Here is a 22,642-nt window from a genome sequence, read left to right as displayed (position 1 = left end):
GGAGCGCTGCACAAGTTCAAAGACCCTTCGAAGATAATGGAAGACAATAGTTGTCAAATCCTCACCAACGGTGATCAGTGCTACTGAGAGTAGATTGTCCGCCTCATTTCCCTACGAAATGCCAATCGAAAGCGGAAGTGATGCGAACCTACTTGGATGTGACAACTAACTGAAAGAAGAGTCAATGAGCAGATTTTGTGGAGGAAGGACCCAAAACTTCGGAAGTTTGCGAGGCGATGCTCGTTAAAGCTCCAACAAGCATCCACCCAGTTCAAGCAGTATGGGGAAATTTTGAGAGACTAGCGTAGTAAGGATGGTCTTTTCCTTCATTTGGTGGATCCGCAGGAATCAACGATGATCAATACAACTCAGCCAACCCCACACCAGAGTCAGAGTCATTGGCGAGTTGAAGCAGCATGGCGGATCAAAGGTTCGACTACTCAGAAACAGCAGCGGAGAGCAGCTGGGAGCCAGGAGGCGCATTGCAGCTGGAGCAGAAGATTGAAGACTCAGCAAAGGCGAAGAGTTGCAGTGTTCACAAAGGCTTCGACGAGGACGTCGAAGGGATAAGTGGGGGAGAATGTAACGGACAAACTTCTAAACAAGATGTTGGATGTAATGCTTATGTCTGTCCGTTGTCTTTTGGCATGTTCATGCCTTGTACAGCAGGTAGAGGGGCGGTCGAAGGCTAATAAGTCCCATTTTAGTTGGGTTGGTGGCCTCTTTAGGCTTGTAAATAAAGGTTGTGTCATGTGGACACGTGCGAGAGCTTTTCGGTCTGTAATGGACCATTTTACCCTTTGTTGTGCAACTATTCAGAGCTTGTAAAGTCTGTTTGTAATTTGCATTGTCTATGAAGTGTTTTTCGGACATGCTTGCTTGTGGATCCCGATTGAGGCGTTCTCTTTAACCCGTTCTCTCTTTTGTTGGTCCTAAGGGACAATGTGAGGCTTCAGGGAGGCTGACCTTTGCGGACGGACACGCGAGGGTGCCGCACGCCTTAGGCAAAACCAGCTAAGGTCGTGACACTACGGCAACTCGGCCTTACCGCGCAATGCCCACAACGGCAACAAACGCGATCAGGTGTACGGCCCTGCCCCGGCAGGATGGTGCGTCAGGTAACATCGAGCTCACCTATAAATACCCTCGGGCTCCAGGCAGGGTAAGCGGAAAAACTCACGATTCCATCTAAGATTCCCCTCTTCGCTTCTAACTTGATCATCGGAGGGGTCGGGCCGAATCACCGACCCGACCAGTGTGCAGGTACTCGGCGAAAGTCGACCCGACCCGACGACGCGGAGCACTTCAGCCCGATTCCCCGTGATCGGTCACCCCGAGGATCCCGCGAGGAGCTTCACCTGATCCTGACCGCTCGGACCCTCGAACCAGCCGTACCGACCCCGAGGTAACGGCTAAAAAAGTTACTTGCCGTAACACCTCCCATTTTACCATAACAGCTCTCTTGTAATCGGGGTAGTTCCTGCAGTCGCTCGCTTCCACGCCACCACTTCTCTCTTCTTCCTGCTTCCTCCCTTTCCTCGGGCAATCCTCTCTGCCTCTCACCATCTGCCCTTTTGATTGTTGCCGCCACACTGTTCGACCGATGGTTTGACCATTCCTTGTCTGTTTCCCTTACGCCATCGGAGGCGACTATGGCTTCTAGCTCCATATCGATTGCTTTCAGACAAACGTGACCACCGAAGATTTCTTCTGGGTCACTACCCGTTTGCTTTGTTGCACTTCTGCTCCCTCAAGTTTCTTTTTGCTACAGGGTGCGGCTGTGGACATCCCAATGTTGATGTTGGACTTGGAGATGAACGAGATCCAGATGAATATTAATTAAGCTATGGCGACGAGTACTCCACCCTTGTTGGTTGCGACCTTGTTCGCTCCACCTGGCCCATGCTTCTTTTACTGTTCCACCCCTTATAATATTCACGAACCACTATCGTACGCCATGTCGAAGGTATAGTTGATGCGAGCCCGCCGTAGATGGTTGGTTATGTGGGAGAGTAGATCCACCGTCCACTATGGCCATGTGGATGTCTACCGGTCGATGGATGGGGTTCCCTATGTCATTAGTGGCACTTTTGAAGGGTATTTACGCCAGTATGAGGATGTCCGTGAATACTCGATCGACCTATTTAAGTAATGTTTAGGCTCAAAGGACGGACGGGAAGCGAGGCGAACCCTCTTGACGACTAAAATTTGCTTCCCTGTTTCAGATCGGTCCGCCGCGAAGAGAACAAGGAGAAGGGAAGGAACCACCGCCGGGTCCGCGGAGGAGGAGATGGTGGCGTGCGCGGCAGTGAGCGTGCCCGGTTCGTCTCCGGCGGCGGCGACGGTGAGGGATCACCTCCGCGAGGGAATGCGGCGATCGCGGTCGGCACCGCAACTCCGGTGCTCCTTGGCCGTAACCCGCGCTGCCGCCCCGGCGTCGCTGAAGAGCAGCCGATCGATCGGCGTGTTCCCCTTCGGATCCATCGTCACCAACTCGATCCGGTCATTCCTGTTCGAGGAGGAGGAGGAGGAGGCGGCGGGAGGCGGCATGAGGGTGGAGCCGGCGGATGATAGTGACGAGGAGGCGGTGTCGGGTTTGGATGAGGAGGACAGAATCAGGCAGGAGGAGCGAGCCAATTGGGTGGCGCGGATCTCGGAGCTGAGGCGGCGGTGGAGGGATCGGCAACACAAGCACGAAGAGGAGGGAGCCGAGGAAGAGGATGGGTACTGTGGGGTGAGTTACGACACGGACGAGGAGGAGGGAGGGCAACGGGACGAGTGGGATCGGGAATCGTTCGCCAGGTTGTTGGGGCGAGTCCCGTGGTCGGAGGCGGAGCTCTTCTCCCAGCTGGCGTACCTCTGTTACATGGCTTACGTGATCCCCGAGATCAAGGTCAGTTCTCTCCCCTCAATCTCTCCCGTCCATTTCAGTTTCAACGGCTCTAATTGTACTAGTAACTTCTTCCCAACGCTCCAACTAAGCAACTGCCCATTCGTTTGAGAATTCCACGTTTTCTATTATATATATTTAGAGGAAACTCACACGAAACGCCTGAACGAGAAAAAGGCGGGTTTGGTTTTCGATCCGTCCCAAAAACTATTTAACATATTATATGTGTTTCTCTCACAACTCACCTTTGCGATAGCCACATTGTGTGTGGGAGATACCGCCGTGTCGTGTGCAGGCTTACGTGATTGTGCTTACTGCTGCTAATTACTGTCCAACGATATTGGTCAGATAGAGCTTATAGCTGGGGTTGCTTCAGTATGGCGCATTGATGTCGATGTCACATCGACACGTGTTTTTTCTTTTTCTTTAGTGACATGTTTTGAACTCATGCGGAATGGGCATCAGAATCACATTAGACATTTACATGGATAACATTATGGGCCGTGCCACAGTCGGAAATGGACGCACCGTGAGCCCAAATGGGTGTGTGGATCGCGTGCAAAGAAATGTATGTTATATATCTTTACCCTGTTGCTGCTGCGAATCACAGGCGGCGGAGCTGTGGGAGGAGTCCGAGCTTGGATTCGTGACCTCGTCGTTGGAGAAGAAATCGCAGGCCGCGATCAGGGCACAGCCCGAGAGCGACCCGCGAGCGGCTCCTGGATTCGCTACCTCGACGGGGGCCCAGCCCAACCATTCCTGCCGGCCGTCCCTGGCGTACGAGATTGCGGCATCCGCCGCCTCCTATATCCACTCCCGCGCCAAGGGCCTGCTTTCCCTCGGCAGTGGAGCTGGGCACCACGATGCCGACGCCGCGGCGGCGTCGGGTCCCTACGGTTGTGGTTACAAGAACCCCGAGGTGGCGGCGTACATGGCGGCGTCGACCATGACGGCGGTGGTGGCGGCGGAAGAAGAGGCGAGGCAGGAGGCGGCCAAGGATCTCCGCTCCCTCCATTCCTCCCCGTGCGAGTGGTTCGTGTGCGATCACGACAGCACGTGCACTCGCTGCTTCGTGATCCAGGTGCGCCTTTGACGCTCAAAGTTCCTTCTTTTCCGCACTTCCACCACCACTCCAATGGGTCGCGTACGTCTCAATCTGCAGGGATCCGACTCGCTGGCTTCTTGGCAAGCAAATCTATTCTTTGAGCCCATCAAATTCGAGGTATGGTTGCCCAGATTTCTCCAATGGTTCGCCGCTCCTGTCAGAAGCGAGCTCTGACGTTGGCATGACCCCGAACAGGAGATGGAGGTTCTGGTGCACCGGGGAATCTACGAAGCGGCTAAGGGCATCTACGAGCAATTCTTGCCGGAAATCAAAGAGCATCTCAGTCGGCACGGCGACAGGGCCAGGCTGCGGTTCACCGGCCATTCGCTGGGGGGAAGCCTCTGCCTCCTCGTGGGCCTGATGCTGCTGGCTCGAGGCGACGTCAAGCTCCGCCAACTCCTCCCCGTCGTCACGTTCGGGTCACCGTCCGTGTTCTGCGGGGGGCAGCGGGTCCTGGAGGAGCTGGGGTTGGACGAGGGGTTCGTCCGCTCCGTAATGATGCACCGCGACATCGTCCCCAGGGCCTTCTCCTGCAATTACCCCAACCACGTCGCCCATGTCCTCAAGCGCCTCAACGCGGCCTTTCGCTCCCACCCTTGCCTTAACAATCAGGTACTATAATTCGCTGACCACTTGTTCCTCTTTGTCGGATTGTTTCTTTTGACCATTGCATACTGTTTTCGTAAAGCAGAAGGTTCTGTATTCTCCATTGGGCCAGATTTACATCCTCCAGCCCGATGACAAGTCTTCGCCTTTCCACCCGCTACTCCCTCCGGAATCCGCTCTCTACGCGTTGGACGGGAAGAACGACGCGGGAGGGAGCTCACCGAGAGGTACGACCGCAAGCGCGCTGCGAGCCTTCATCAACTCACCACATCCGTTGGAGACCCTGAGCGACCCCAGGGCGTACGGTTCGGAAGGCACCATCCTCCGTGACCACGATTGCAGGAATTACGTCAAGGCGATCAACGGCTTGCTGCGGCAGCACACCAAGTCAGCGAGGCGGAGGTCGAGGAAGCACCGACGCAACCGATGGTGGCCACGTCTCCCCGTCCCCGCAAACGGAGCCCTACCTGCTCATTCATGCGCAGCCCACCATAATCCGCTCTTGGAGAAGCCAGCTTTGTTAACTGACAACGTGGCTGCTGGGCTTTGAGGACATCGCTCTACATATATTATGTATGTATATAAATAGCGAGGGCTTGCTGGTACGGAGATGGAGTGCTTCGGATTTGCTCCTCCCAATTGTTTACTGGAGTCCTTTTGACCCATATGTATAGTTAGTGCAAATAATTGTATATGGTTTGGGATGCATCACCAAGTATCTGATTGATTAATGGAATCAACAACTGGAGACGTGTGCTTAGTTTATATCTCGATTAAAAGACCAATTTTAAAAATTAATCTCAATACTGAAATTAAGATCTGATATGTTGCTATTCTTAGTTAATCGAGACTCGAGTCTAGTCGATGCCATGATAAATCAAAAATTATGAATTGAGATGAGACAAAATGTGAGTTTTTTTTTTGTTTTTTTTTTCTTTTGTATGAAATTATGAATTGTATCGCTCGAAGAAAAAGTTGTCTTCCAAGTGTTACCATTACTCGAAAAATAGGTCAGGTTAAATTAATTTCATAATATCGAATTAAAAAATAAATTTAATATATCAAAATATATTATAAATAGAGATGATATCATAGTGCATTCCAAATATGTTGGGGTTTGAAAATATTATTTATCATTATCCCATCCCACTAATGGAGTGACTGATTAATGATAATAAATATATCCACCGCTCGGGGCCATTGGGTGGCGAGCGAAAACTCATGACAATGATTGAGGATTAGCTGGATCGTCGCTCGCTCGTCGCTCCAAATGTTGGTGATGAGCCAATTAGTGCCGGGCCTTGACGAGGGCAAGGGAATATACCTCCGGTTTATGAAGTCCAATAGGCTGTCCTATCCTCAACAACTACTACGAGAGTCGCCACTTCCTCAGCCCTTTCTCACCGGCCCCAATGAAGCAAGCAATCTTCTCCCTAGACTCTCATCAAAGCATGTGCACTCAGCTACTCTATGGCCTAATTCATCATGTCGAGGTGGTCTGCATCCAAATGTGTTGTCTTCACCTCCGACTTTATCCATGCCATCTGCCTCCCGGAGAAGCATTGGCCATGATTGTGCCATCACATCCAATCTGACGAGTTCAATGCTAAGATCACTGACCGATATGTATCTAATACATAAAAGTCATAAACTATTGGCACTTGATATGTAAATGAAGTTGAGAAATAATTTAAATAAAAATTTAAAACTATGTTAGTTTAGAATCATGGCTTTTTGCTAGATACCTAAAAAAGGAGGTATTTTACTCAATATGTCTTATCATTTTTGTCACAATAAAATAGTATTACTAAAAGATAAAACATAATGAGTTATTCATTTATATTTGAGTTGATGGTTGAAGTTTTTAGGATAATTATGTATATCTTGAATATGAATTTTAATAAATTAATTTCATCAATTCTATTTGAGTTATGGATTAGTAAAAAACTCAGTATATATATATATATATATATATATATATATATATATATATATATAATATATGGGGTTGATTTATAAAGATAGAAGTCTTTAATCCACAAAATTAGATCCAACCACTGTTTTTGAATATTTTATTAGTTATCTAAAAAAATTTATGAGATATAGATTTTATTGACTTAATCGTAATACGATGATGGTAAAATGTGGTAATGCAAGATTTACAAAAAATGATAAAATCATGAAAAATCTCGAAAGATTAATTTTGATATAAAAGATATGTGGTTGATACTCCTTTATCATTTTCTATTTGAGAGGTTATTGTTTCTTAAATTACTGAACAAATTGATATAATATTGATGTCATGCCTAATAATCTTCTAGATTAATCATAATCAATAGTATTGAGAAAGTTTTAAAGGAAAATGAGACTTGTCATTCATGATGATTATATGGTATATCTAAAAAATCAAATTATGATATAAGAATTAAGAGAGATCTCTTAAATTTTTCACAAGTTATGGAAAGTAATAATTCTGAAAAGTGATACAATGCAATGAAAGAAGAGATAAAATCGATATACCAAAATGATATTTAGAACTCGTTGAATTATTTAATAACTCGGTTATAAATGAATTTTTAAGATAAATTATAATTTAAAAGATAATATTGAATGATAAAAAGTTAGACTTAGCCAAATATTTTTTTTAGAAAGAATAGATCCCATTGAGTTTTGTCATAAGATTAGAAGCTTAGTACCATGTTGAGTTATATCAGAATATGAAAATAATATTTTCTAAATAAGTATTTTAACGAGAAAACTTATATGGAATGACATTAAGGATTCTTATAGAAGAAAAAGAAAAGTTGGGTATGCAAACTTAGAAAATCTATTTATGATCTTAAATAAGTTTTTAAAAATTGATATATAAAGTTTCATAATATCATTACTTCTATTAGTTTTAAAAAAAATATTATTGATCGATATATATATTTGAAGATCAGCGAAAACAAGTTTATTTTATTAATTTTATATATTAATGATATTTTGCTCACTAGTAGTAATCTTGATTTATTATACGTAACTAAGATTTTCTCACTAATAATTTTAAAATGATTGATATGAATGAGTTAGTTTATATTATTAACATTAAAATATTTAAGATAGAACTCAATAGTTATTAAGATTATCTCACAAATGATATGTTGATCGAGTCCTAGAGAGATTCAATATATACTTTTTGTTCGATTAATGATATATCTATTACTAGATATAAAAAAATTAATTAAGATTAATATCCTAAAAATGACTTAAAAAGGAATCAAACGAAGGATATTTATTATACATGCTTAAAACTATACGAGATTAGATATTAATTTTATAATTAAAATATTGGGTGGATGCAGTTTAACTTAGGAATGAAATATTAAAAAGCTACAAAGAAAATGATTAGATATTTATAAGGATAAAAATTGCATACTTATATATAAAAGATCAAGTTAATTTCTACGAATTAATTTTAAGAATTGTCTCAACACCAAGAAGCCTATTTTAGGATTTATGTTCATGTTAGTTGGAGGAGTAATTTCTTAACAAAATATAAAACAATCGCTTATTATATCGCTTGCTTATTATATCATTAACGATGGAAGAGGGAAGGAACGGATAGGGATTGGAGAGGGATCCACCAAATTATGCCCTCATTGTTGTGGCCGCACGACGACGCCGAGTGTGGTCACGTCAGCGACTGGGGGTAGCAGCGAATGCATCACGGGCCGTAGCATCTGAGAGTCCCACCTTCACCGAGAACGACGACGGCTCCCGCAGGGCCGCCGCCCCGTTCGCGTACACCGCCCCGATTCCGTTGCTGGTGTTCGACATTCTTCTCCCTCTCGGTATTACCTCGTCGTCACGATCTAATCGATCTCTTTGGGACGGTGCGGGAGAGATCTTATCATGTCACGACCCGGCCATCACGCCTACACAACGACGACTACCAATTCCGCAGATCGAATAGGAAGGAAGCGCAAGGGAACGCGTGGCGCGACCAACAAAGCGGAGCAGTAGCTGCTTCGGTCGAGACGGGAAACACGTGGTGTTGTCATAAAGCGATTTGTCGTGTCAACGATATTAAGCTATAACGGTATTTATTATATGACATTAATATTCCCACGTCGAAATGCAGAATGCCACGTGTATGTGTGACTCGACGATTACCTTGAGAGAGGATGGTGTTCCCTGGCTCAGTATGGGCAGGAAATCCACACTTACACGTAGCTGCGATTTCTTGGCATGCATCGCAAAATCCCAGAAAAAGGCCACGTGCCAACAACGTGCGAGACCATGAAGAGTAAACACAGATTTTGACGTCCTAAAGATTCAATTATTTTCGACACTAACAAAAGACATACACGAAATAGGGTATCAATTGATTCCAAATCAGCAACCCTATCACAGGAGGTTTTGACTTTTAAAGAGACTCCAAACAAGAGAAAACAGGTCAGCTAAACAGATGGTTCATTGAGAAAGTCAATCTGTACACAGGAATGTTACAAATGAACATCCGTTAGCTGAACACTGTCAAAGTCACTTGAAGAGCTAAAAGAAGATTGGCATCACCTAATCCGCTTGAAGAAGATAGTCTAATTCAATCTAAGTTACTGCACAGAGCATATTCACAATTTAGGCTACAACACTTGGATTGTGGATGTCATTTGGAGGTCTCCTATGACTGAAAATGAGCAAATCTCTGCATGGACTATCATCAGAAACATGTGCACCATGATGTTCAAAGCAATTTGGCTGTGTCAGAATTAAGATCTTCATTTGTCTCCTCCTGATTCTCATCTTCCTGGATATGAAGACAACGTAGAGTTTGTTAGACACCAAAACTGATATTTTAAATGGTATATAAATGAAACAACTGTATATAAAGTTGTACAGATACACAAGATTAGTACATCAAATGGAAGCACCGAGATAAGCTTTAGCTTAATATAGATGTTGGTGTAGCTTTTTGTTGCTCCACCTGCTCTGTTGTTTGTATCATCTTTATTCGGGCTAGCTTTTGTAATTTATTTATGAACAAATATGCATACAATGTTTTTTGGTACATCTTATGCATTGATGAACATGTCATATATGTTGTCATTTGAACTGCCATATGCATGCAACCAACAAAGTTTCAGGCAAGTTACTGATATAAAAATCTCACCCATCAGAAGATGGATCATGTAACATCAAACCATACAATTTCCATCACGAACCAACTCCTAGATTCCGAAATGTTATACTGAATTTGCCAACATGGTGCACCTGCTATAAGATCCTGATTGCACCCTTAACAGGTACTTTATTGATGCTGGGTGTTGTGTTAATCTTTGGGTCACTTCGATATATGGCTACCCTTTCGCTACTAGCTGATATCTTCATGTCTACCAGATGATGTGTATGAGATCGGATCAATTGTTCAACACTGCATCACCCAAATATTAGTGAAATAGGTAACTGCAGTGGCACTTGTGTCCGATCTTATACAAAATCACACTGGTGTGAATCTCCTAATGACAATGGCTTATTCCATGATTCTCGGACATGGGCGCCTATTCAACATCCATATTCATTTGAACTTTGTCACCATTATTGAGCAATACAACACGGTCGACATGGTTTGTATTTAGCCATTCTCACTCTAGTGCTACTCTAGTAATGATTGCTCAGCGATCCGTGGGTCTAACCAAACAAGGCTTTACTTCCCAGAATAATGACACAGCACCATATTGCAGCATGCATGCTATGCCATGGCTGTGTAGTCACTTAGAGCAGTTACAACATATTTGATGATGGTATCCGCAAATATGGGGTGTGCAGACCAGCAAGAGCAGCATGACTAACACATGGAATAGCTGTTCCATGCCAACTAGCATGGATGACTTATCAGATCTTTACATTGAATACCATGTGAAAACCTGTGTAAATTTCTGTAAATCTCATCGAAAATTAACTCATAATGAATATTGCATCACAACCCTACTACCGCGCGCACGTTACACCAAAACTTGGTTAGCTTTATAGTCTCATTGCCAAAATCATTAAATACACAAAGTCTTGTGTGCTTAATTGGCTTATTTAGAAGTCTGAATTATCACCTATTATGCTCCCTCTGACACTGTTCATAGTTCAAAACCTCAAGTTGAATTACTTGTCCAGACCAAGCAAGTTTCATGTTTCAAACTTCAAAGGTTTCAGTTTACTGTAAAAGAATTTCAGCCATAAAATGACAATTAAAACTGTAGAAAGACCAACAAAGAAGAATATAGGGTCCAAGAATACATTTGAGAAAAAATAACATATATGTCTTGTTGTTTAGAGACTCCAGAAGTATAGTTCAGCCATATCTCATCAAACAATAAAAATAGTTCCATTACAAAGAATAAAAAGGTGAAATAGCTCCTTTTTTCAAAGACTATTGATCCCAATTTGTTAAAACTCTTTTAACATAAATTTATCTACGTCTCTATGATACAAGCTGTATGATAGCAACAATTAATAAAAAAACCTTCCCATTATAACTTAACTAATTCCAAATTTCCAACATAGTGAAAATGCCTATTGAACAAGAATCAGCATGCATGATGATATGCATATCTATATAAATCAGACTTGGTGAACATTCTGTCAGGACCTAGCTCTTGTTTGTCTAAAGACCAAATCCGATAATTGAATTTGCAAGTTTCAATGAAACATCATTTCTTAACACTTTGGTATTTGATTTGTGTATGCTGGACCATCAAAGGAAGCCAGTAGAGTACAAAGTTGCCAAGAAAAATAGAAAACCAAGGCTCTGTTATTGACATATTATCATAACCACAGATCTGACTATTGGACTAAGCAAGTTCTGGAACGATACTACTATGTATGACAGATCAGCAAACAGAAAAAAGGGTTTCACTATATTTTGGTAAACATTTTATTTTGTTACATTTATCATATGTCCAAAACTAAGAGAAATGAGATATTGCTATACATAAGGCCTAAGAAAAAAGCAACCACATTATCAAAAAATTCAGCATCCAACAGCATGATAGAAATAAAAATTTTAGTACTTTCAAGCCAAATCAGATTACAAGTTGACAGCAAAGGAAGACAAAAGAGTGCAAGTACCTCATCAAGCTCCGTATCAGTTGGCCATTCCTGGAATTGCACACTCGGAGCATGTTGGAGCTTCGAAAGATTATCTAGTATCTTGGCTTTTATATCGTCCAATGACTTGCGTGAATTCTTATTTTCCATATTACTTGTTGCGACATGGATGTTATAGTCTGGGCCATAGTACCCGAGATATTCATGATCAGGCATCTTGTCATTCACTTCAACATGAAGGGCGACTCCAGTCTGCACCAAAAGTTTGAAAACCAAAAGCAGTTAGAATTGAGTAAGAAAAACTAAACAAAGTATGAAGACAGTATATCCTTGTAGAAAGTTTGTAATATTCATATTTACAGTGGCAAAATGGTTATGCATGTCAGGTGACCAGATATTATTAGTTAACTTGCAAGATGTGAAAGTTATGTATCAAAAAATCATGAACGGTAGTAATATTTAAAAAAAAAAGAAACAAAATCTTTGCCAAATGTTAAGTAAAATGTGAATCTAATACTAGAGTTAACTGAAACAAGAACACTGATAAGTTAATATGTCATGATTAGAGAAATAAAACATAAGTTAATCGCTTTAGATTCTAACAATAAACAATCCACTACATGGACCCATAGGACATAAAAAATACCATACTACTAGAAAATGGTGTAATTGACGAACTTGCACAAACAATTGGTTTGATAAAAAAAAGCATTTCATACCTCGTAACACCAACAGCGAGCAACATTACGTAATGTATAGCCACCTCCACCAAGCAGCATCAGTGGCACATTAAAAGATCGAAGGTATCTTACGCACTCTGCATGGCCTTTGACAGAAAGATTGAAACAACCCAACCTGTCTCCAGATAAGGAGTCGGCACCACATTGAAGCACCACAGCATCAGGGTTGAAAACTTCCATAACTTTTGCTATGATAGGTTTGAATAGATAATGGTAGCTCTCATCATCAATTCCATCATTTAAAGGGACATTTACAGCATAATATTTCCCTTTCCCATAGCCATTGTCGAGTAAATGTCCTGTCCCAGGAAAATATTCTCCAAACTTGTGGAATGAGACTGTCATTACTCTATCAGTTGTGAAGAAAGCCTCCTCGACACCATCTCCATGGTGGATATCAATGTCCACGTAGAGAACACGCTGCAAGCAGATAAGAAATGAACATATCAACAAAAGGGAGTGGAAAACAGAGGAAGATAAATACAAGGTACACTATAATAGGACATGTTAAGAGTAAACTTTTGAAGCACGAGAAAATGTAGCGTGTCTGTCCAAGTCAACACTCGAGCCATCAGTACTGAATCATATCAATCCAAGAAACTGATTATGTTCAAACAAATTCTATATTGGCAAGTAATGAGGTGCTTTAGAGTTTAGAGTCTTTAGACTACTATTTTCCTTTTGCGAAACCAATTATGGATGGGCCTTAAAAGGGCACAAGAATTTCTCAGTTCACGAGTATATGATTTGGTCAAAATGTTGCAAGTCAACTCTGGGCAAAAAAAAACAAAAACCCTAAAGAATAATGAAGAGTAATGAAATAAATAGATACATCTCCTCAAATCATGAAAACCCTAATCTTGAAGGAATCGCCTAAATCAAATAAGGGATCTAGGGAACTTGGTAATGCCAATGCTGCATCTAGATGCAGAGAACAAAACAGAGGGATCGCTCCCAAAAATTTGTTGGATTTCTAATTGGTATATAAGGAAGAAAAATCACCATCAATATATTCTGTAATCAAAGAAAGAAATGATCTTTAAATGACAAGAGATTGTGAAAGTAACTAAAATAAATAAATAACAGCATGCATAAATAAAAGCCAAGAACAGTAATTCCCTTCGAGCTATTGTTCTTAGTAGATAGATTTCAAAGAGGAGCGTGTCCTCCGCTCGACCCCTTCTTCCGGTCATAGTTTGATGACAATGTTTGAGAAAGGTGCGATCGAACTTAGGTCAGGAGCAAACCCGATACACATAAGGAACAATGGAAGGAGGAGGAGAGCAATGAGGGGACGAGAAGGGGGCTCACGTCGTGATTCTCGAGAAGCTTGAGGATGGCGAGGACGATATCGTTGACGTAGCAGAAGCCGGAGGCCTCGGAGCGCTTGGCGTGGTGGAGGCCGCCGGACCAGTTGATGACGATGTCGGCGTTGCTGCGGTTGAGCTCCTTGGCGGCGTCGACGGAGGCGCCGGTGTAGGTCTGGCAGAACTCGAAGAGCCGGTAGAAGACGGGGCAGTCGTCGGTGATGTTGAAGCGGCGGGCGACGCAGGGGTTGGTCAGGGTCTCGGGATTGGCGGATTGGAGGAAGGCGACGTATTCGTCGGTGTGGAAGGCGCAGAGGTCGCGATCGCGGGCGAGCTGGGGATGGATGACCTTCATGCGGTCGAGGAGGCCGTACTTCTCGAGGAGAGCGTGGGTCATCCGGATCCGGTGGGGCTTCATCGGGTGTCCCAGACCGTAGTAGTAGTTCCCCACATCCGGGTCGTAGAAGTAGCTAACCCTCCGTTTCACCGCGTCCGCTCCCGACGTCGACGGCAACGAGTTTCCGCCGCCTGCGCCCTCCATGCTGTCGCCCACCTGCTTCGTTGCTCGACGACGCCAATAGTCGAGAGAGAGAGAGAGAGAGAGAGACACCCACAGACGTCTATTTATTCATGAACGGAGCCCTTTCGTTGTTCTCATATAATATTATTATATTATTGTAGTTACCATATAACCTAAACCCACTCGAATTTGACTCCGAATTCAACTCGGTAAGACCCAAACCCATAGACTTTTTGCCGAATTCACTCACCAAAACCGATTTCATCGCATAAACCCACTCGAATTTGACTCCGAATTCAACTCAGTAAGACCCAAACCCACAGACTTTTTGCCGAATCGACTCACCAAAACCGATTTCATCGCATGGCAACGCGTTTCATCAACTGAAACGACCGGGACACGTGTCGCCGCCGCGAGCCCAGTTGAACCACCTAGGGAACGATTTTGGTTACGATCACCTTGTGGGATTTGCTCCCTGCCGAAAAACAGGAAGTAAGTTTAGTTTTGGAAAGATGACGTGCACATCCAAAGACTAAACCGCTATCGTTTGCTTAAATATTTTAGATCAGTGATTTATACTTCAAATAAATTAATGTGTATGCCATGCCATCTCATGGAATTCTCATTAGGCTAAATCTTGCCTACACTAAAATGGGATCAATGTTACGATGTTTGATACAAGTAGTAGAAACATATTTGTAACAAATTCATATTATAAGTACATACGATAAGTAATCCACCTTCTAAAAAGGATGATCATATTATAAGTACACAGTATTGCAAATCTAAAACTTTCAATATTATGATAAGTTTCATTTTTATCATATAGATTAGAAAATCATTCCAAAGTTTATATTGACTTGAAATATCGAGAAAATATCTCCGAAGTAAAAAAAAAAGATTTAAAGATCAATAAATAAAAAAATCAACTAAAAAGTTAATATAAGATTAATTGATTCAGTAATTTGGTAATACCTACTTACATCCATCGTAAAAAATAAAAATTTTCACTACATGAAATCAATTATAAATATTTTTAAGTCGATTCAAGTATAAATCTCTCTATACATTTTATCATATATTTTTTTTTAAAAAAATTCACCCTCTCTACATATAATAAACTCAGAAATACTCAAAAAGTCTCTTATTTTCTCACATCTTACATCCCCATCAAATCCTAAAGATTTATGAGCTGTTTTGGGTTTCTTTTCTTTATAAGGAATTCTTTTCCTTGCTACATTTTCTTTTTTTTTTTTCATATCTTACTTCTTCGCTAGGACATAGAAGATTCATGAATATTTTATTTATTTATTTCATAAGACACTCTTTCTATACTTATATTATTTATTGTGTAAAGATATTATAATAGTTATCGAGTAAAAAATATAAAAATACTTAATCACATGAGTTATGTTGTGCTTGACAATATGAGCTATACTGATTGGGTTTTATTTGACCGCACGAGTTAGACCCTGACAATATAAATTGAGTTATGTATGACCATACGTGCATAAACCATACTTCACCGTGTATGTTCATCTAGCCAAACAATTTAACTCATATCGAACCTAAGTCCTATTATTCAATTAGATTTTAATATTTTCAAAGTAATTAAAAATATTAAAAAAATAATAATTAGCTTCAAATTTTTTTCTTCATGACTTAACTAATTTAGATTCATAATTCCAAATTTAAAACTAATTAAATCATAAAAATTCATACATAATTATTTGAAACATAAATATGTCTAATAAAATAAGTATAAACTACTATTAAATTAACTAATAATTCAAACACCATAATTTAATAATATTTATTTATTAATAATATAATTTTAAAATTAAAATATATTATTATGTAATTTACAAATCATAATAATTTTATATCAAATATTTTAAAATAAAAATAAAAATTGAGGAACCCCTTTATATAAGAGAAGATAATCTCTCCTAAGTAATAATTTAATTTTTAATTTACTTTCATATATAAAAATAAAATTACAATACTTATTACTTATAATTTAAATTTGAACTATTTATTTTAAAAAATTACATCACTAAATAGGAAATAAATTAATTAATAATTTAATCAATTGATAAATTTTTTTAACTGTTTTACATGAGTAAAAAATAATCTCAATTATTTCCTTAATCACACTATAAAAAGTTAATAATTTAAATAAAAATATTATTATTATTATTATTTGGATTTTCTCAAGAGAGAAAAAAAATCATTTGCCAATGGCGTGTACAGTGAGAAATCATGGAAGAAAAAATGTGATGAGATATCATCGTAGCAACGCACTGCTCTTTTCGCTTGTTTGAAGTGAGACTAATTTTTTGCTGGAGAAAAGACCGTAGGCGTAGTGCTTCAATCATTGAGATTTCTTTGTTTGTTCCTTCTGCAGGAGAACACGTCTTCTTCTGTGTCAACTCATGCAACAAAGATAGGCACCAAAGAACACGCATGCAACGATGGACATTTAAGAAGTATTTATGAGACCAAAACCAAAGGATCTTAACCTTCTAACCAATGCAAGCATCACTAATGCAACCACCTCAATCTCAACCAAGCAAAAACACAGCGAGCGAATAAAAATGACTTGGAGATTACAGAAACGGAAGAGCAATCATCATTTATTATGAGCCTCTGCGTAGTTCATCAATACATGAAATCAGCAAGCTTTGTACCCGATCTCGTGCTTCACAAGCAGAAGAACGATGATAACCCATGATAACCAAAGTACAGCAAATTGAATGCCTGGAATAAGGAAAAAGAAAAAAAAAGCAATGTTCTACGGTGCCAAAATATCTGGAAACAAATCTCTGAAACACATTTTGGGTGTGTTTAAGCTGAAAGATCTATCGAAGAAACAGAAGAGTTTTAAAGGGTGGACAAATAGAGTCATGATTATTTCTTTTGACATCTAAAGCTTAGTTTCCTTTTCTTTACTTGTGTATCTACAGTTGGGTGGCAGGCTGCTTAGCTTTCTTTTTGTGCTTTGCTGCAGAAGTTGCAGCATCATTGCAAAGTTTGCCATCAGCGGCCTACAATTTTCGGGCCCCTGTACTCCGCACCACGTACAACGAGATCATCGGGCTTGCTCTCCCTCTCCTCCAGCCATGCATACTCCTTGCTCTCACCGGACACCCCAATTGCTTTGCCTGAAATAATGATACATGCTGCCATAAAAACGCTTGCCTTACAAATGAACATTTGCCTCAGCACAGCACATACATCAATAATCCAAGACGGTTAAGTGAAGATTTTTGTCACATTTTCCACTTGCAAGGTAATTTGTTTCACAAAAAAAATTACAGGGGATGAGTTTTTGATGCCCAACATGATTGAAAAAATATTGAACATCAAAAACATCTTGACACCTCATGTCCATTAGCCAACAAACAATTTAGCAGGCTCAGAAGATCTAGAGGTACAGTTACTAAAGCAGCCAAAATGAGAGCAAGGACAATTCAATGAAGATTACAGGTGAACAAAATGGTCTTTTTTGTCATCATTGATAGTGACAGCCATCCAACTCAAAAATTTAAAGTTCTGACACCTCTCATTGTACTTGACCACATAATTTGGACAAGGCCACCATATAACTTAAGGAAATCAGTTACCTTCATATCATTGGCCACTAGGGTATCTAGTCAACTGGAGACCTATGACCTGATCATTAAAGCATCTCAATAAAAACCATATGTGACATTATACCGAATATCTTAACATAACATGCAAAGAAATTTCTGGATAAGAAGTAAAATATTAGGAACACTACTGTATTCTTACAGGCTTTTGAAACTAATGTAATTGTCCATGAAATTGAATAAAATGGATGCAACAATGTAAGAATTTGAATAGAGACATCAACTGAAAGGTCAAAGTGCAATTTGGAGTCAGGAACATACCCGGAAAGCTTGAGAACACATGCTCCTTGTAATAAGAGCAAGCCCTTCCTTCGTCATCATTGTATGGTGGTCCAAGGACATCCAGAACTGCACAGGAGGTTACTGCAGTAAAACAATGCATGTTACCTCCAGTAGTAGGGTATAAAACAGACGTCTCACAGGGTGCCTTAAAGATGGCATCAGTGTTCACCTTTGCCAAACATGCACCTGCAGTGTTTTTTTTGACAACAATGACTAATTAATGGCATGAAAAACAAGTCTGAAAGGAACATGCTTCCTTAAGATTTCATACAAACGGAAAGAGTCCAACTGCGCACACACCATTTGAGGATATGATTTTTTCGTTTGAGCCTTCGGGGTCATTAACCCAATCGTACGACTTAATGTGCATGGAGCCAAAAAGAAGTTTGCTAACAACGGTCATGCCTGGGTGATTGTGAAGTGGAATGACAGCTGCTTGTGGAAGGCAGAAGATACCAATCTGCAAGATTCCAGGAAGCAATAAGGGAGAACTATTACTTGCCAAGTAGTGATTCAACTACATGCATAAAGCAGCAGTGTAAAGAATGTAGGATACCGAGAAATTGGAGCATGCATAAAGGTGCAAATATGTCACAGGAGGAGGCCCATCCGTCACAACATAGTGGAAAAATGGAAGATTTGGGCTTACACCAACATCCGTGAGCTTTAGAGTATCTACATAAGAGGACAAGGTCACAACTATATCAGATACATGGCACAGCCCCCAAAGTGATCAGGGAACAGTAACCAAAGAATTCCATGCAGAATTGAATATCTTCATATATGATCTCATCCAACCACAAAATGCTACAAAGCAATTTTGCAATACATTCAACTGATTACTATTCAAATTTCCCTATTTTCCCACATGTCAAAAGCGGAGATTCCCAATGATTAGGAGACCAAGAACAACAAGAAAGTGATTTCATGACCACCATAAACAACAAGAAAGTGATTTCATGACTGCCATATAGTGAATGCACTGACATATCCCCACAAAAAGCTTGATCTTTGATTCAAGCAGTGCAATAAAAGCCTGAATGACAGATGAAAGGGATGAAAAAAAAAAGGACCAAAAAGCCATTTCCTAATCATTGGAAAAAAAAAACCTTTTGTACTTACTGAAAGTAAATACATAGATACATAATGTTAAAACAAATATTAGGTCATTTACTAACCGCTTTAGGTTTAACTTTTAGGGTTTATGGTCCACCTAATCATATATTTAAGATGGCATCAGGGCAAGCCAAGAGTTTAAATCCTATTTGTTCCTCTTTCTGAGTGCTTATTAAAAATATTTGTGTAATACCCATTCTTTATTTGAGCATGCACCATACATTTGGGTTTCGCTCACAAGTTAGATCTAAACGAGCTCATGATGAGAATATCACATGGTCCATTTGCGCTTCCATCATGAACTTGGATTTATTTCATACGTCAAAGACCAGCTCGTTCACATAAATTGTACACTTTCTTAACAATTCTGAGATTTGTGGTCACTCAGTCAAATCTTCAAGACATAAAAACACTCCTAGTTAATGTTTCCCATGCCAGAACGGAGATATACACTTGTAGATAAGAACATTGGATAATGATAAGAGTAACTCCTGGTTCATGAATCTATAATCTTTCAAAACATTCAAGAATTTCAAATTTTGTAGTCTATAGGTGAAAAGAACCTCCTGTTACTTCTCAAGTTCTAATAAACCGTGGTGGCCTTAAGTAGGACAATTCGTGAACCAGATCTTGCAAGGAACAGTAGGCATATCCAACATCTACTCTTCCTAATACAACCAAAATTGCAGATTTTAAGCTACGAAATGTCATCTTCAATACATAAGCTCGGCATGAAGAAGTGTTTGTGAAACTCAAGTCAATAAAGAACAAACTACTAATGGCTTAAAGCAATCCAGATAATCACATTCACTCAAAACATCAATTTCTACAAAGCAACCCGTGTGAGATAAAGCAGAAAGCAAAGTGAAAATAGAAGAGCAGTACCAAGAACGGATCGGAGGCGCTCCACATCATCCGCCGACGGGATGAACCCACGCCCGCCATCAGCAAACACCTCCTTGCAAGTCTCAAAAAGCCTCTGCACGGCACTCGGCGTCGACGTCGGCTTCTTCTGCCGCCTCTTCTTCTTTTTGGAAGAGTACGTGTTCTTCTCCGTCGCCAATTCTACCCTTCCCCTCGGGTCGGCCAAGCCGCCGTCGACCCCCATCCCAAGCGAACAGATACAAAAGCAACAACCAAAGGCCTAAACGAGGAAGGGCCAATCCACCGAACCCCGAACGTCGGATTCCGGATCGCTAGAACTCGAACAAACACAAGAAAGATCGGCCCTCGGGCAGGAAGAAAAAAATCAGGACGGCTTCTGCGCTCAAGAACAAGTTCTTGAACTTTGCTTTCTCAAGAGAGAAATCGGGATAGGGATTGCGATGGCTGCCGCGGGGGTGAAGTTGACACGGACCGATCGAGAGAGGGGCGGAGTTACCAATTTTTTATGGTGTGGGAGACGAAAACCAGGTGCCATGGCAAGTGCTTTCCCGTGGGCTGCTCCAAACTGCCACTGTTCCGCGTGCCGCGGCTCTATATATATGCGATGCGCTCCACAACAAAATATATATATACATATATATATATATATAAATTAATGAATCATGTCACATTAATTGAGTTGATCGATTTAGGTATATCAAAATTCATATACGATTTGATTTATTTATGAATATGATTAAAGAATACATACAGGATTACATCTTCAATTGGAGAAAAAAATTAAATGAATATAAAATAATAATTTAAAAAAAATTAACGTGAGGATGATTGTGATAAGCATTTCGAGTTCTTTAATAGAAACCAATTTGTTCGCTGCTTGGAGTAAAATGTACTTAAATATGAAATAATTCGTTGGAATTAACAATACATTGCTCTATAAATACGACGAGGATAAAAATACATTTAAGTATATTTGAAACTTCCTTAACTTTTTATACAATTGACTGAGTCAAAGTCAGCTTCACTCATAATTAATGTCGTCCGACTTTAGATGTACTAATCCTATAAAATTAAAATGTTTATTCGATCCTTAAATTAGTTTAGGATGAAATAGATGATTTGAAAAAGTATAAAAATTGAATTTTTCGATTTGTGGGAAATGCACTTATGGAGCCCACTAATATGGTACATTGATATGATACATACAGAGACCATAATTGCACCAACAAAAGATCTCCGAGTTGACACTATATAATACCTCGGATCGACGATCATACGCCCATATACTAATTAGTACAAAATATTATGAAGCCATTTTGAAAAGCTCGAGACGGTATCGTCCAATTGTTACGAAAAGCTCGGAAAGACATCACACGACACACGACACGGGTCGATCGACGCTTGCTCGCAAGGTACAAATCATCCTCGTGATGAGTTAATAACTATTAAAAGATCATGTACGATTGATCATTCTTCGTAACTTTATAAGTTCACCTCCTGACCAATATACGGTGATGATCACATGTTGTCTGCGTGACTTTGGGCTGTCGGTGTGTGCTGCGTTGTCAATCATGTGTCGGACGCTTGTCACGTACATGGTGTCGACGTGTCATCTTGTTTTTATGGTGTTAAGCTATTGGCGTGTCCGACGAATAGTTCGTATTTGTTTGTTAAGGAATGGCGAATCACGAGATGTTGTGTTCACCATTTTAAATTTATATTTTATTATAAATGTTTATTAAGATCTTATTTTCCTCAAAAAAATGCAAGAAAATTTACCACTTAGCTCGTTCTTTAATGACAAGCGCAAGGTTTGTGTGAGTCGTTTGCTGGCTGTAATGATGGCTACGGTCGACGGAGTTCGATACCTCGTGCTAGGGTTTGTCCATTCTCGCCTCGTCGGAGAATCATGCGATGAAACCCACTCTGCTTACGGCAGCCATTCCCGTTGCCTCCGACTCCTCTCAGCTCGATGATGTCTTCTGTTTCGGGAGAATTGGAAGGAATCATGCATGAATGGGTTTTCGAGCTGGGATCATGAAAATCCCTTTTTGCCCCCTTTCCAAGCTGTCGGTGACTACCGATCGCTCCCTTGTGAACCGCTCCAAAGAGAGGGTGGCTTGGAGATGCAGTTGCGCTCTTCCGGCATGTACGAGCACCAAATTCCGAGGGAAAAATCTCGAGGAGGGATGTAAGCATCGGAAGCCCCCGTCAGGATCTTTTCTATCTTTCTTGTGGCTAACTTGATTTCTTGCTTGCGTATTTCCACCGAACACGTTCTTGTTGTGGTTATGAAGATGCCAATCTCTCATCTCGATCAAATCTGTAGGTTTCCTTTGCATGTATCTATTTGATTTTTTTACTTATTATATGCCTTTCTTGATGAATTCAGAGTTCGAGGTATCATAATGTACTACATGTTATAAGAGGAAATCTTATTTTGTGGTTTAAGGATTGG

At 40.6% G+C, this 22,642-nt stretch overlaps 3 protein-coding genes across 5 annotated transcripts; 1 reads left to right on the top strand and 2 right to left on the bottom strand.

Moving 5' to 3' along the window:
* The first annotated feature begins 2,186 nt into the window (after positions 1-2,186).
* Positions 2,187-5,366, top strand: LOC135680680 (phospholipase A1 PLIP1, chloroplastic-like). 2 transcript variants are annotated; one of them, XM_065194784.1, is made up of 5 exons: positions 2,187-2,893; positions 3,501-3,971; positions 4,053-4,112; positions 4,191-4,607; positions 4,714-5,366. In XM_065194784.1, the coding sequence occupies exons 1-5, from the start codon at positions 2,291-2,293 to the stop codon at positions 5,149-5,151; spliced, it is 1,989 nt and encodes a 662-aa protein (XP_065050856.1). In that variant the 5' UTR covers positions 2,187-2,290; the 3' UTR covers positions 5,152-5,366. The 2 variants fall into 2 exon arrangements, with proteins under 2 accessions (XP_065050856.1, XP_065050855.1); XM_065194783.1 differs by having other exon boundaries at positions 4,687-5,366.
* Positions 5,367-9,001: 3,635 nt separating this feature from the next.
* On the bottom strand, positions 9,002-14,308 carry LOC103993882 (histone deacetylase 1-like). The gene is made up of 4 exons (XM_009414102.3): positions 13,733-14,308; positions 12,401-12,841; positions 11,703-11,933; positions 9,002-9,390 (listed from the first exon to the last, which is right to left on the bottom strand). Exons 1-4 carry the CDS (start codon positions 14,267-14,269, stop codon positions 9,328-9,330), a joined length of 1,272 nt encoding a protein of 423 aa, XP_009412377.2. The 5' UTR covers positions 14,270-14,308; the 3' UTR covers positions 9,002-9,327.
* A 2,530-nt stretch (positions 14,309-16,838) lies between these two features.
* On the bottom strand, positions 16,839-20,739 carry LOC103993883 (plant cysteine oxidase 2). Of its 2 annotated transcripts, none has more exons than XM_009414103.3 (5): positions 20,185-20,739; positions 18,740-18,858; positions 18,484-18,643; positions 18,163-18,369; positions 16,839-17,412 (listed from the first exon to the last, which is right to left on the bottom strand). In XM_009414103.3, the coding sequence occupies exons 1-5, from the start codon at positions 20,405-20,407 to the stop codon at positions 17,288-17,290; spliced, it is 834 nt and encodes a 277-aa protein (XP_009412378.2). In that variant the 5' UTR covers positions 20,408-20,739; the 3' UTR covers positions 16,839-17,287. The 2 variants fall into 2 exon arrangements, with proteins under 2 accessions (XP_009412378.2, XP_009412380.2); XM_009414105.3 differs by having other exon boundaries at positions 18,163-18,264.
* Between the last annotated feature and the right edge of the window lie 1,903 nt (positions 20,740-22,642).

The sequence above is a fragment of the Musa acuminata genome, chromosome BXJ1-8 (genome assembly GCF_036884655.1).
Source record: "Musa acuminata AAA Group cultivar baxijiao chromosome BXJ1-8, Cavendish_Baxijiao_AAA, whole genome shotgun sequence".
Lineage (NCBI taxonomy): Eukaryota > Viridiplantae > Streptophyta > Magnoliopsida > Zingiberales > Musaceae > Musa > Musa acuminata.
Note: the sequence above shows the minus strand (reverse complement) of the source record. Positions and strands in the feature narration are given on the sequence as shown.